The sequence below is a fragment of the Hakea prostrata genome, chromosome 8 (genome assembly GCF_041222555.1).
Source record: "Hakea prostrata isolate BN-2017 chromosome 8, UWA_Hpros_2, whole genome shotgun sequence".
NCBI classification, from domain to species: domain Eukaryota; kingdom Viridiplantae; phylum Streptophyta; class Magnoliopsida; order Proteales; family Proteaceae; genus Hakea; species Hakea prostrata.
Window position 1 is genome coordinate 19022489 of NC_142607.1, and position 15406 is coordinate 19037894.

The 15406-nt window shown below is 37.6% G+C and overlaps 1 protein-coding gene across 1 annotated transcript in view; it reads right to left on the minus strand.

Annotated features, from left to right (window-relative positions):
- Window positions 1–3758: 3758 nt before the first annotated feature.
- Window positions 3759–15406, minus strand: part of LOC149007380 (uncharacterized) — a 64832-nt gene continuing 53184 nt past the window's right edge. The window contains exons 11-15 of the mRNA XM_089166212.1: window positions 10718–10818; window positions 9131–9226; window positions 8287–8354; window positions 4617–4662; window positions 3759–4100 (exon numbers count right to left, since the gene is read on the minus strand). Coding sequence (XP_089022338.1) covers window positions 4020–4100; window positions 4617–4662; window positions 8287–8354; window positions 9131–9226; window positions 10718–10818 — 392 coding nt within the window. The 3' untranslated portion in view covers window positions 3759–4019. The remainder of the gene's footprint in view (window positions 4101–4616; window positions 4663–8286; window positions 8355–9130; window positions 9227–10717; window positions 10819–15406) is intronic.

The following is a 15406-nucleotide window of genomic DNA, read 5'->3' on the forward strand; positions in this document are numbered from 1 at the left end:
ATTTGAAGAGAAAGTCATATAATAGTTTACGGATTTCTTTTTACGGACGAATTACTTATATGCAGGTAAGGGCATACAACCCTATCTTTATGAATAGACTTAAACATGCTAGTCCAATGTATGTTAGTATTAGCCTTTCATTTTATATGCTACTGTAATAATGTTTTACATACTGATCTTGTTATATTACTGCTGTTTATCTTGTTTATATATATACTTTGTTGGTTATGAATGTGATATATTGATGATGGTTAGTATGTGGTTCTGATGGATGAGGTATTCATTTGGGATATCTTAACTTGGGATATCAGAAGGTTGTGGAATGGGACACATGCCTGCTAATGTCTCCAACACTGTCATAACTATTGGATGACATTGTTAGGTAGAGTCTAGAGATTGCATGGCTAGGTACCCCACATGCTACTACTATTTCGGTAGGGGGAGGATTGAAATCGGATGACCCGTGATGACAGTGATGTGATGTAGGTCCACTGTTAGTCATATAAATGGTATGGTTGCATATGTTAGGGTTGGGCTCATGGACGTCCAAGGAACTGACCGGGTGTCGTGAGGAGTCATGAGAGCATTCCGCCCCAACAATACGTGGATGACCATAGGGTTATGGAATGAAGTCCAATAGCGGTAGCCAGTCCGTGAGGATTCTCATTCCTAGGTTGCGAAGGATACTGAACCGAGTTGGTTGGTGCCATAGGGGATGTATCTGGACTTTATGTAGACATGTTACCTATATGACCTTGCATTGGATTAGAAACCCCAACATGCGCCAGTACTCATTACCAATGGTCGTGGTGAGAGAGTGTTGACTTAACCACAGCCATGGTTTGAGAGCCAGGTGTGGACCTTCCATTTTACCCAAGATCCCTACAGAGGTAACCAGTCCTTGCCGGATCAGAGTGACTAGACTTACCCAGAGGAGGGCTGGTGTATATCTTAAAGCATGTCAGCTGTTAGAGACTTGCATAGTTAGAATCATAGTATCATTCATACTTTGAACTCATTCATATCATTTATGCATTTCTGATTTGTTGGATATTTGGATGGGAGTTGTAATTGTTCTTACTGAGTTCTCTAGAACTCACCCATTTATTTATATATGTTGTATTAGTCTGTGCAGATGGAGGAAATGTGTCGGAAGATGGATTGGTTTCTTATGAAGGAACCTTCCCGTATGAAGAAGATGTGGCACCGACAATGGGAAATGGAGATAGCCTGTGCGGGAGCTCCTGCGAGTGCATGGAATGCGCTTATCGCACCCATTGATGGACAGAGACGACAAGTTGCCATACAGTTCGCTCAACGAATGGAGAAAAACTGGAGGACCCCTTTTCTAGAGATTCATGAAAAACATTACTTAGCCTTAGAAAAGGAAACTGGAAATAAAATAATTTAACTCTTTTGATTGCTTCCGCTAAACTCGTATTCATTTTGATTTATTATTCTTTCATTGATTATTTTTATTGGAGTATTTGGACTCCTGTAATCCTTTTATTCATTAATTGAACTATTATTGCTCTTGATTGTCTTTATTTGTATTTATTATTGTTGATAGACTAAAACCGTGAATCCTGTAACGGATCACTCCCACGGGTTGTCGGGCGGGTAACCGAGACCGGGGGGTGGGGTGTGACAGTATGGTTTGGGTCCCCTCTCTCTTGGAGAATCTCAGATGACAAATGTAGATCCCTCCAAGAATGGTTATCCATATGGAAGGAATTCAGCATGTTAACTCCACAAGACGCAGAACGGATGAAGAGCCTTTGTTCCTTTGTAGTGTGGTGGATCTGGAAAGCTAGGAATGATCGGCTGATGGGGGAATAGAACTGGAAACGTCAAAAAGTGGTGGAGAGGGTAGTCACCTCATTGCAAGAATTCTGGGACAATAAAAAACCAGCCAAGCAGATTATAGACAGGGGGGAGGAAAATGAAGCAAACATTCGGCTGATGTGGGAACCCCCTCCAAGAGGTTTTGTGAAAGTAAATACAGATGCATCATGGATTGCAAGGACAAAGAAGGGGGGGTGCCGGCATTGCTATTCGCGACGTCGAGGGTACACTTCTGAGTGCCTCATCATTACTTGGGACCTATAACTCTGTTGAAGAAGGAGAAATTCTTGCTTTCAGAGCAGGATTATTGGAAGCGCTTGCAAGTGGATACGAGTCAATCCTAATTGAGTCAGATTGCAAACAGATAATCATGTACTTGGAAGGTGACATGCAACCTCCGATGGTAGTGGAGCCAGTGATTCAAGATATCCATTATTTAATGGATAATTTCATACATTGTATCCCTGCCTTTATACCTAGGAGTTTTAATGTTATAGCATCTCCTAGCCAGGAAGGCCCTTTCGGTTTTGGGCCCGAAAGAATGGCCGTCTTCCACCCCTTGCCCGCTTTCAATAAATCAGTTGACTACCAAAAAAAAAAAAAAGTTCCAATATTTGGGTTAGCTTAGGTGTACCCTCTGGTGGCCAGGTAGTAATCTCTTGTGTGATTTTTGGAAGACGATACGTGGCATTTCCAAATTTAACTCTAGATCAAACCATTGTTCTTTTAATTGCAATCATTGGATCAAGAATTGTCATGTATCGTCTTTGAAGAATTTTCAGGGAGATACCCACGTGACAACAAACGAAAATTCAATTGAGAAATTATAAATTGATAGTTCACATATTTTTTACTCATTAAAATTTTACTTCTTAGTCTTAATTAGTGATTTGTAGTTTCTACATATTATGATTTAAGGAAATATTATTATTTTTTTTTGGTACAAAGGTGCTTTTTATATATGGGGATAGGAAATATTATTTTGATAGTACAATCGTTTGTTTTGTTTTGATTGCTTCTCCCCAATCTTTTCAGGTTGTTTTTTGTATTTTTATTATTTGTTCACCCACTTGGTACTAGTTGTATTTTCTTCTGATGTTACTTTGGAGGTTTTCAATTTGATTGTTATATGTTGATGATTTGTGTCAACTTTTATATTTCTTTCAATTTTTTTTTATAAAAATAATTTAAGTTAATGAAATATAAGGAGAATAAAATATAAACATCAATGCCAAAGGCATTCTTAGAAAATTATAACACCTTCAACCGCTGGAAAACATGGCAATTTGAAAACACTTAATATTGGATTAAAAAATTAAAACTAAAAATTTAAAATAAAAATAAAAAAACAAAATTACATTTGGTAATGAGAGTAAGAAAGTGAGATTTTCTCCTTATTAGTATATAAAATACAAAAACAGAATGTCACAATAATTCAACCATACACCAGTTAAAAGGAATGAATTCTTCGTCCATTGCCTTGAATCATGCTAGATAGAAGATCTAAGCTAAGTATTTCTTTTTTCACTATCTATAGGGAAGTCATTTCAGGTCCAATTCTAACTTTTGATTCAAAACTTGAATCAAATCACTCCTTTGTACTAAAGCAACAACAAGACCTCCATCGAACACAATCATACCATCTCAAAAAAATTTCTCAATATTATCATGAACTGACGATACCCTCCAATCAACTTTAATATTAATAATTAGCTACTTTTTTCTCACTAGTTTAAAAGAATACACAAATTAGACAATCCTTAGAATGCACAGCTCCATTTATTCATCCTATTTTAACTCTTTGTGAAAATAACCTTAAATTTTTTTCTTTTGAATAGAATGAAAACGATCTTATGTTTCTATTAACAGTTAGAACTCACTAGGAAAATAGTGAAATTCTAATGAATGTTAGCTGTAAATGTATGGAAAATATATTATCTGTGAAGTTCTGTACATTCATGTATATTTCTCCAACGATATACACAGTTTTATTACCCATGCATCCGATGAAATTTTCTTATTCTATAAAAAATAAAAAGGAGATGATGTTCATCTATGCAAGCAAAAAATATGATAACAATATGGTATAGAATTTTTCAAAGGTAAACCTTTTTAAACTTACAACTGAATGATTTTCCTCTTCTTTGTAACAGTACTAATCCCAAACAGCTTTCTCATGCTTTCAAGTGGTAATATTTGTCAAGAAGCTTCTCTGAATACTCTCCAAAGGTAAGACTTCCATTTGGGGGGATCATCTGTCAAACAACACACGCCAATCTTTAATTGAGCATTATAGGCACTAATACATTATCATTTTTACCATCAGGATATTGAGAACCCAAGAAACTCATTTTGAGTCTGGCCAGTAGTCCACTTGATTAAAATTATCCCACATTTTGCTTTTCTGCAGAACTGCTGGCAACTCAAAATTTTAACTAAGCATTGATGTTGTGATCTGGAAAGTGATATCACACAAATTCATGGGATGTGGTAGTGGATGCTACAACAACAAGAAGAAGAAGCAGCCTTGTCCCAACTAAAAAGGGCTACAAGGATTCTAGCCTTCCAATCCAATTTGTTTGAGATCATTACTAGATATGAGGCCTAAGCTATGCTATCCTTTCTCACCAGTTCTCTCAAGATTATCTTATGTCTGCCCCTAGTTCTTCTAATTCCTTCATCTGAATTGCATCGTTCCTCCATATGGGGGCACTTACAGGCCTCCATTGACAATGGCCGTGAAAAGAAATTTATGGTTCAGTAAATCATACCTCCTGATGTAGATGCACGTCCCTGGGAAACTTGAGATTTTCATCCCTGAAAAGTGGAACAACAGGCAACCATCAAATTATAAACCTACCACCACTCTTACACTGGTTCTGGTTCATTAAAAACAATTATGTATAAAGATGCATGCGGTAAATGACATTTTCTAAGTCTAGATTCAAGTTTTTATAAGAGTACTGTTTTACTTCAATAACACCAACTATACAACATCACGTGGCACTGGAAAGACCCAATCCATGGGCACACAAGTGACCTATCATCCCAACAAGCCCAACCGTGACAGTCGCCTACTAGTCAAATCAACATTCCTTCTATTGAAGTGAGTCAGCAGCCTAACACTACCACCAAGAAGAATCAAGCTATAAAAAGCCTATAATTGATTGATCTCATCACCATTAATGCTCATCTCATGCCATCATAAATGCTAATCCTATGCAACCAATGCTGGATACATCATCTCCAATACTGACCCTATCAACAATTCACTTAACGTCAACAAAAAGGTTAGTATCACACCATCACCTCACTTAGCACAAGGAGAGGTAACTATAAATACCTACAAATGAATAAAGAGTATCTAAGGATGATCTGTGATATAGTAAAAATTACACTAACCAATGAGGAACAGAGTGCCCTACCATGGGATGTGGAGAACCTCAGCAAGAGTCTTGCCTGATGATAGAATTTAGGTGGCTGCACCATCAGAGTGGCCGCACCCAAAGAGAGAGTAATTCCCTTAAGGAAGCAAGACCATGTCAAGAGAAAAGATCATCCACTTCTCCTAGTAAGCAGAGGTGGACTCGATAACAGCCTAATCCCACTAATGGGATAGAAACCAACTCTCAAGAAGACAGATAAAAGACCCCCACACCATCACAAAAACATCAAACAAAGCCCCTTCCACAACGCATATGACTTCAATGCTAGGACTCTCCAGCCGCCAACCAAAAGTAAGCATAATAAAATTAGGCAAGGGGCCCAGGTACGGATTCATTCAGTCTTTAAGTCAGTTATCTTGGTTTATTGCTCTCTCCATTCCCTCTCTACAAATTCAACTGTTAAGCAGATCTGACAGAGGCATGGCGTTCCTCCTAGGGTTCGGTCTGGCTCTTTTTTTTATGCATGTATTACCTATTTGCAGATGTTCACATCACCAACCCAAATTTCCTTTTTTTTTCTTTTTTTGGTAAACACCAACCCAAATTTCAGCACAAAGATCTAGCTGTTATGATTGGATTTACAATGACAACTCAGCTTTATCTCAATTAAATGGGGTCCACTACATGGATCCTTGCCTTCTCATTAGTTCTATTCAAGGTCATACTAGATACAAGGCCTAAGCCATGCATGTCTTTTTTCATCACTTCTCCTAAGGTTATTAGGCTTTCCTCTAGCTCTTTTAGTTCCTTCCATTTGGATTAAATCAATACTCCATACAAGGGATTTTAAAGGCCTCCGTTGAACATAGCCATGCCACATAAAACGACTTACTCGTAGCTTATCATGTACTGGAGCTACTCCAATACCAATTCTAATATGATCATTCCTCACCTTACCCTTCCCAATTTTGCAACTCATCCATCTCAACATCCTCATTTTTACTACACTAATTCCATCTATATGATGCCTCTTACATGCCCAACCCTCTCAATGCTTCCAGAAACTTAAAATTTTCCTTTAAGTTATAAAGGAATACAACAATCACACAAAACCCTAAATATACTTCTCCAATTCATATGTCCAATTTTAGTATAACAATTTCATCGCTATAGTGAACTCTACAAGCTAGATGCTCCAAACAAAAGTTGGGAATGAATGACGGGTAAGCTGGATATATTACTAACAAGCACAGGATGCTGGTGCAAAGCAGAATGTGGAGTAAACGGTGACAGTTATAATAATAGCCTGGACCAATCAAAAATTTGCTGAATATTGCTAACTGAAGTAACAATAAGCACAGAAACAGATAAGCTTGAAGAAAGATAATGTTTGTTATCTTCTTATTATATTAACTTCTACAAAAAAAAAAATTAAAAAAATAATAATCAAAGTTTCTAGAAGCACTTAGAGGTGGACCAGGTTATTGTCTGGCTGCATACACTGGGTCATTGGCCATGCCGACGATTGCCCCACCAGGAAAGAAGCAAAAGCATTCAGGAGGTGTGTGGTGCATGTGTGTAAAACATATGAGAGATTGTTCACACTTCTTCACAAAGGAGTGGAGATTCTTGGACTACAAACACAGGAAGCATCTAGGATCATTGGTGAGTCAGTAGCTTTAAAGCTAGACTGTGATTGGATTATGATCATTGAAGTCAGCAACATTCAGTATCTCTTGTAAGGGAGCTAGGACTCAGAATCCTCTTCAGGCAGAGGAACCTGACATCGAGGTATGCATCCACAGGACCAATGCACCAATGTTTATAAATGCTTATTGTCTCAAAGAGCACGGAAGACCTTGGCCAACAGCTTTCCTTTTAGCAGAGTCATCAGGATCTCCACTGAGATAACGTCAGAGGAAAACATATTGTTTGTTTTTCATATTGTTTTCCTATGTTTTACTCTCTAATTCACCAAGAGAAAATTAATAGGAAAACCAATAAGCAGAAAATGGCACAAGGAAGAACAAAGTAGAGATTTAAAAATGAATATCTAGTAAATTTTGGTACTTGATTTTTTAACAAGGTTTAAAGCGTCAGCACCATGTATCATATGGGACGGGTTGATTTCAAGAGAACCTGTTGTATTGCATTGGAGAGATGCAAGATATGTTACATCTACATCGAAATGGTCAGGAAACATATGGAAATGCTTAGATGTATGCAAGCTAAGCTTTGAAGCATAAAATAGTCTAAATATCTAATATGTAAAGGAGAACAAAGTATGAAGAGACAAGTACATTCAATCGGCTGCACACAGAGGAAGTGGTTTCTCACATGCAATTGCACAAATTTTCTTTTGGTACTGATTCAGTTCCTTAAAAATAAGACATGTATATATTAGCACTGGGTACACATAATGATACTTTAAACCTTCCTCACATTTAAATTGACTCCATTTTTAAAAACTTTCCTACAGATGAAAAGGTTTGAACACAAATCAAACAAACAAACTGAAATATTAAAATATTGAGTGTCAACCAATAACCACATCAGTAGCATTGATGTATACATTTTACTAGCCTTCCCTACAAGTCCGAGCTTTTAAGTGAAATCGTAGCAAACCATGGTATCAAAACAGAGAGAGATCTAGTGTTTGACTCTTGGGAAATACAAAATTGTAGTTTTCCCCACTTCTTTTCCCTCAATGTCATGTGGACACATGAATGTATCACGTACAAAGACCAAAAAGCCTACACCTTTGGGTGGGGGGAGGGGGGAGGGGAGTGTTGCTCATACATTTACGCAACAAGTTTCAGCTTTTAAGTGAAATATTAGTTAACAAGCAGAAATGACACTTTAATAACCATGCAGCCAGGCAAATCAAACATCAATTTATGTAGGATCTTGCAAGGAATTATTTCAGTCTAGAGCAGATTCTTTTTTGATTCATTTCAGTCTAGAAATGAGAAAATTCTATCAAAGTATTTCCATGCAAAGAATCTACTTACATAAAAAAGCAGAAAAGAAAGGGACCTTAAAAGGATAAGCTTACCAGTCAGGTTGCATGAATAATGCAAAAGTTGAACGGTCCACGCCAAAAGCATTCTCCCCTTTCGGTGCCTAATTAAAAGTGCAGTAATTTCAGGATAGATTTTCTAGGAAAGTATGGCCATAAGGAATTAAGGACAAACAACAAAGAAGAAATTCTAGTTGAAATTATCTAGCATCAGCAGACAGTCTATGGTCCAATGCGGAGCTAATTATCTTCTTTTGTTCTTTTACTCTCTTTTATTCTAATGAATAAAAATAGAAGTTCTGGATAAGACTTAAGCCATCAAGTCAAAACAATAAAGATGATTTGAATATGTCATGATATGATGAAAAGATTTCAAGAGAGCACAATTCCACATTGTAAATGATTTTGTATTGATCAATGAATTAAACTCACCACCTGTGACCTACGGATGGACATACGGATAAACATAGATAAGATTAAAAATTTCTTGAAAAATAGGATAAACAAGAATTCCTCAAGATAAAATTTCCAGCAACTACTTATGGTTACAGGAATATCAAAACCACAAGCCAACGTTAACAAGTAAGAGAATAAACAAAAATCTTGAGAAAGTGAAAATAACAACTTATTAAAGTGAAATGGACTTTATAACTATGTTAAGTTGCTCATAAGTCACGCCTGATGAAAAAGGCGTGACTCATGAGTAAACAAGTAAAAGAGTAAGCAAAATCTTGAGAAAGCAATAAATGGAACAACTTATTGAACTGAAATGGACTTTATAACTATGTTGAGTTATTCATGAGTCACGCCTAATGAAAAAGGCATGCTTTTAAGCATACTACACATTTGATTAATAATCAAAATGCAAAAATGTTCTTACCCTTACACAATGTGGAGTTGCACAAAGACAACCGCTTGAGAGTATTTCAGTTGTTTCCCCAATTTGGTATGCTATTTCATCTTCTCCAAAGACAACCTGAGGCGTCAAAAATTAGTCTGAGCAACACAAAGTTCAAGCATCCACGTGTCAGGTTAGAAACTTCAAAGCATCCAGTTTGCTATTATTCATATAGATGGTGGAGGTTTTATTATTCATGTCTACTACATAAGGACACAAAATGTGTTAAGAAACTTAAAAAACAATCAGAGGCAAAGGAAATAAGGTATAGTGCTTATAAAACTTAATAAAATACAAGAATACTATGGCACCAAAAGATAATGTAATAGATATGCATACATGTGTGATTTGGTCTGAACATTTGGGTACTCATTTTCCAACAGTGCTACCAAATCCAAAGAAGCATCGAACAGATATGGATGATCACTCCTTCGAAATAAATTGCCTCCTATTTGTTCATACCAGACACATTATCATCCTTTGATTAGTGTTTCTTCCCCAACCTAGCTTTCGTTGTAACATACTTATATTGATGTTTTGCCCCTACACAAATTTAGATGCAGGAAAAAAATTGACATGACATTAAAGATAGGATCATAAAGACCAAAAGCCACGGATGGCTTCTTATTTTCAACAAATCACAAGATCAAGCGAGCATGGCTGCATTAAATTTCTTTCAGCCAATATTCATAACAACTGCCAGACAAGGAAAGTTAATAACCCATTATATCTTTTCTTTCAGCCTTCAGCAATCAAAAGAGGCATCCATGATAAGGTCAATGGTTTCTTTTTCAAGTGAAGACAAGGAACCTAATGGACAAACATCATTACAAATTCTTAACACTGGAGAGAAGTTCTAGGTAAGATACCAAATCAAGGAATTTATATGCATCTCATAAAGACCATACTTGATTCAAACGAAGGTCATTAGTATTTATAACAGCCAGGAATCCCCTTATAACATTACTCCTCAAAACAATTACTATTTTAATTAATTCCCTTTTTTTATCAAGTCAAGGCAGGAGCACTTTTTATACAATCAATCTGACCATCATCTGCCACAATAACATCCTAGTAGTTAGGGGTTGCAATCATTATCAAGAAAAATTACATGGGACCAAATCAGAGATTCTAGTTTGATATATATATATAACATTTAAAATTTGGACCTCTCTAGGAATCCCTTGACTCTTGTTAAGACAAGCTGATTTGTGTTATCTAGGAAAAGTAAATATTACATATATTTTTAGGTTTCTAAATGCTTTCCCTTTTTGTATGTTCAAAGAATGCTAACTATCCTAGTTGAAGTAATGGAAAAACTTCTCAGAAAATTATTAGAATAAGTAGCATAAAGTTTCACCAATTGTTACCCATAATCAGAAAACATCTTCCAATGCACATCTGGAGAACTAAAAACTATCAAAACAGCCATTACAAGATGGCAAAAGCAACAAAACCTATATGAGGAAATTATTGAAACCATAATATTATTCATTCATATTCACTATGAAAAAAACCTAGTTCATCAGCAAATCCTGGCATGTAAGACTCAAGAACAAGAAGTTATACTTTAACAATCTTTTCAGTCCGTGTTTTAATGTAAAGGCCAGCAGCACTATCAGGGCAAGGTATTTCCATGGCATCTCTAGTAAACATGCCACAGGTGAGACCTACAAAAGGAATTCAACTTGGTATTAGAAGTACAAAAAAGGATCATATGATAATCACAAGTACAGAGATTCTACTAAGAAAAGGGAAAAAGATTACCTCGTGTTCATATGGCTTGCAACTGTCACTCAAGAAATTTAGGACCGAATGGACAACATATTTTTCTAGAAATCCATTTTCTATCCCCTTTTTTATTGTACGGTTACTCTAGAATAGAATTTTTCTTTTCCAGCCTGAGTTGACTGACATTTTCTTGATTGTCAAGTCTTGGGTAATTTTTTACTTCAGAACTTTTTCAAGGAAAGCAACAATAAGTGAAAGGCTTATAGGACATCCCCATCAATTTGAATGAATAAATACTTCAGTATTTCTGAACTTTGTGTGGTGGTTTCAGAACTACCGCTGTTGATTCAGTAGTGCTTATAAGTTAATTTTGTTGGTATTAGGTGGAATCCAGAAGTGGGTCCTCTTTGGTAGATTCCTATCTTTGGGTTTGGATTACCACCCTGGTTTATCTTTCTATGTGGTCCTCTATCTGTCCAGCTACATGCAATATCTGAACACTTACATCCCTGTAGTTATAGTGCAATACTGATGTCAATATTTCAGTTCTGTTTTCTTTTTACAGGTTTCCCCTGAGACTACCACCTGGATCTGAAATGTACATGCTGATGTTTGTGTTTCGATGATCATACCTGTAACAACCCCTGTAATTCTAACCCGGCATCTGTATTTCAGGTCTGATAACCCGAAGGTCAAGCCGGAATAAGTTGTGGAGTATCCGGATAGAAGTCCATGATCCATACCCTAAATCCATAGATCTAGATTCTCTTGATGAAGAACCTGCCTTGCTGGGAAACAAATCCCTAATGGAAGTCAAGAGGTGTTTGAAGATGTCCGGAATGAAGGTAAGATCTCCCCCATGTGTTGTTTAGGGTTAGGTTGATGTATTGCAAAATACTAGGGGGCGGTTGCGTAAGGCGGTTGATTGGGCCAATCAGCCACCCCAAGCGACTGCCATGGTCTGCTTGCAGGAAATTGCCCTAATTTGCCCTTTGTCCTCTATAAATAGCAAACCCTATCCTTTTAACTCATTATTATATTCAGGATTGCTGTTGTGGATAGTTAGGAGGCAGAAGACACGTGCTGGAAGGTGAGAGAAGCGTGGATTACAATCTGGATCCTTTCCCCCGTCTATTTTGCGAATTTGATTGAAGTAAGTGAATCCCCTTCACTCCATTCTCTTCCCTCAACTTTGGAACGGTGTAGATCCATCTCCTTTATGTTGGGGTGACCTAATTGTGATTAGTTCTATTCCCTAATCAATGATTTTGAGAAGGTCCTGTCCGAAAATGAATCCCTGCATTCGAATAAATGATGGATCTAATCAAGGGAGATGAATTGGGTTATGGATCTATGTTAATTTTAGGTTATTGATTTGCACCTTTGTTATAGACTAATTAAGATTGAAAATCGAATTAAGATCATCCCAAAACCGGATTGAAATTGGATGTTCAAAAGTCTTAATTTCGGATCTGAAAGACTGTCTATAACAAGGGCGGTCGCTTGTGTGCTGAGTAGAGGCTTCAGCATGAGGCTGATGCTTGGTGGAGTACTACCCAACGAATTTGGAAGCTTTGCACCTGAATCTTACCTGGGTTATCATCAAAGAAGCCTTCTGCAAGAACTATTTTCCTGAGTCTGTGCAAGATGCAAAGGAATCTGAAGTCATGTCTCTCATTCAAGGATCTAGTATAGTCCTTAAGTATTAACATAAATTTAAAGAGTTGTTCTTCTTTGCCCCGGAAGCATCAAGAGGTGATCGTGAGAAGGCGAAGAAATTCTTCAAGGGTTTGTGACTGTCGCTGAAGACTTATCTTGCTATTCAGCCAATTGAGGGTTACGCTCAAATGGTTCAGAATGCTAAGAAAGTGAAGGATAATGATAGAGAAAATTATTATCTCCAGAGATCTGTAGCTAATCGGAACAACCTAGTGGATCGTAACTGAAGATTCTCTAGGCCTGCTCCTTATCTTGCATTTACTTTTCAGCTTAAAGGTGTTAGTTCTAGTTTTAGCTCTGGCTCGAGCTATGGTTCTAGCAGTGGACCGGTACGTTCTATGGTGGGAAATCAAGATACTGGACTTGTGTATGCTAATCCTCGTCCAGTGGTGATTAATCAGAGACCTGCAGTTCCTACCTCAGCAGCTCCTGTTGGCATTAAGGATGTGACTTGCTTTAACTGTGGAAAGGTGGGATATTATTCCCGTAATTGTACTCAAAGGACTTGTTATTAGTACTCCTACCAGATCTGTTGTAAGATTAGATGAAGTGGTTGAGTCTTGTCTGGTAGTTATAGCTGGTAGAATCTTGGAAGCTCGGCTAGTGAAGCTGGATATAAAAGACTTTGATGTGATACTCGGAATGGATTGGATGACAAGTATGAAGCAGTCATTCTTTGTTCTGAAAGGAAAGTGTTGTTTCATCCTAATGATGCTTGTCCTTTTGAATATCAAGGCAATCAAGGGAAGTCAAGTAAGAAGATTGTTGCTGTGACTGTGAAAGTCAGAAAGTGGACTAAGGATGTTGGACTCCTCTCCTCTTCTATAGATGTTTCAGAAGGTGCGAAGCAGTTGTCTGATATTGGGGTAGTCAAGGATTTTTCCAATGTTTTCCCTGATGATTCATCTGGTTTGCCTCTAGAGAGGAATTAAAGTTTTCCATTGATCAAATTCCAAGAGCAGCCCCTGTTTCGAAAGCACCATACCGAATGGCTCCGACTGAGTTGAATGAAACTTTAGACCCTGTTGAATGAATTGTTAGACAACGGGTTTATTCAACCCAGTGTTTCACCTTGAGGAGCCCCAGTTTTGTTCGTGAAGAAGGACGGTAGTATGCAGATGTGCATAGATTACCGAGAATTGAACAAGTTGACGATTAAGAATAAGTATCCTCTTCCTAGGATCGATGACTTGTTTGATCAGTTGAAAGGTGCCGCTGTTTTCTCGAAGATCGATCTGAGGTCTGGATATCATCAGCTAAGAGTAAAGTCTAGTGATGTCTGCAGAACTGCATTAGGACCAGATATGGGCATTAAGAATTCAAAGTCATGCCATTTGGTCTTACTAATGCTCCAGCAGCATTCATGGATATGATCAAGTATTTCAGGATGTCTTGGACAAATTTGTTATAGTATTCATCGATGACATTTTGATATATTCAAAGAGCGAGGAAGAGCATGTTGAGCATTTGGGTTTTGCCTTGCAGCGATTGAGAGAGAAGAAGTTGTATGCCAAATTCAGCAAATGTGACTTTTGGTTGTCTAAGGTTATCTTTTTGGGTCACATTGTTTCTGTTGATGGTATTAAAGTTGATCTTGTGAAGGTTAAAGCTGTGGTAAATTGGGATAGACCCAAGTCAGTCACCGAGATTCGAAGTTTTCTTGGTATGGCTGTTATTATAGGCGTTTTATTGAGAATTTCTCTAAACTATCAGCCCCTATGACGAATCTTACAAGGAAGGGAATCGCGTTTGAGTGTAATGAAGCCTGCAAAGAGAGTTTTCAAAAACTCAAGAAGAGGTTGACTAACGCTCCGGTGTTGACAATACCAGGATGACTCGGAGGTTTGACAGTGTATATCGATGCCTCTAAAGTTGGTTTGGGTTGTGTGCTAATGCAGTATGGGAAGGTAGTAGCTTATGCGTCTAGACAGTTGAAGAACTATGAGCATAACTATCCTACTCACGATTTGGAACTTGTTGCTGTGGTTTTTGCTCTGAAGATCTGGCGTCACTATTTGTATGGTGAGAAGATAGCAATTTTCACTGACCATAAAAATCTTGAGTATTTCTTTACCCAGAAGGAGTTGAATATGAGACAGCGAAGATGGCTAGAACTGGTGAAGGATTACGACTGTGATATTCAATATCATCTAGGGAAAGCTAATGTGGTTGTTGATGCTTTGAGTAGAAAGAGCAATCGGGAAAGTGTAGATCTGGCATCTCCGAGTATGCCTTTGTTGTTTTCTATTATCAGATTTGGGCTTGAAATTGTGTCAGAAGATTCCGATGTTGTTTTGTCAGCTATATTAGTTCAACCGAGTCTGAGAGACAGAAGTCTTGCTTTGCAGTCGACTGATCCGGAATTAAAGAAGAAGATTGATTTGATTACCTCAAAGACTAAGGAAGTGGTGGATTTCTCCCTAGCCTTTGATGGTGCTCTTGTTTTCAGGGAAAGAATTTGTGTTCCAGCGGTGGAAGACCTCATAATGAAATTTTGACTGATGCCCATCAGTCCATCTTCATTATTCATCCAGGAAGTGTAAAGATGTATCAGGATATGAAAGGATATTTCTGGTGGCCTGGCATGAAGGATGATGTGGAAGATTTCATTGCTAAGTGTGGAACTTGTCAACGGGTGAAAGCTGTTACACAGCCTTCGTTTGGTCTTTTACAACCTCTTCCTGTATCTAGTTGGAAGTGGAAGGACATTGCTATGGATTTTGTTACAGGTCTACCCCAAACTAGCAAAGGGAATGACTCAGTGTGGACGGTAGTGGATCGACTAACTAAATCGGCTCACTTCATTCT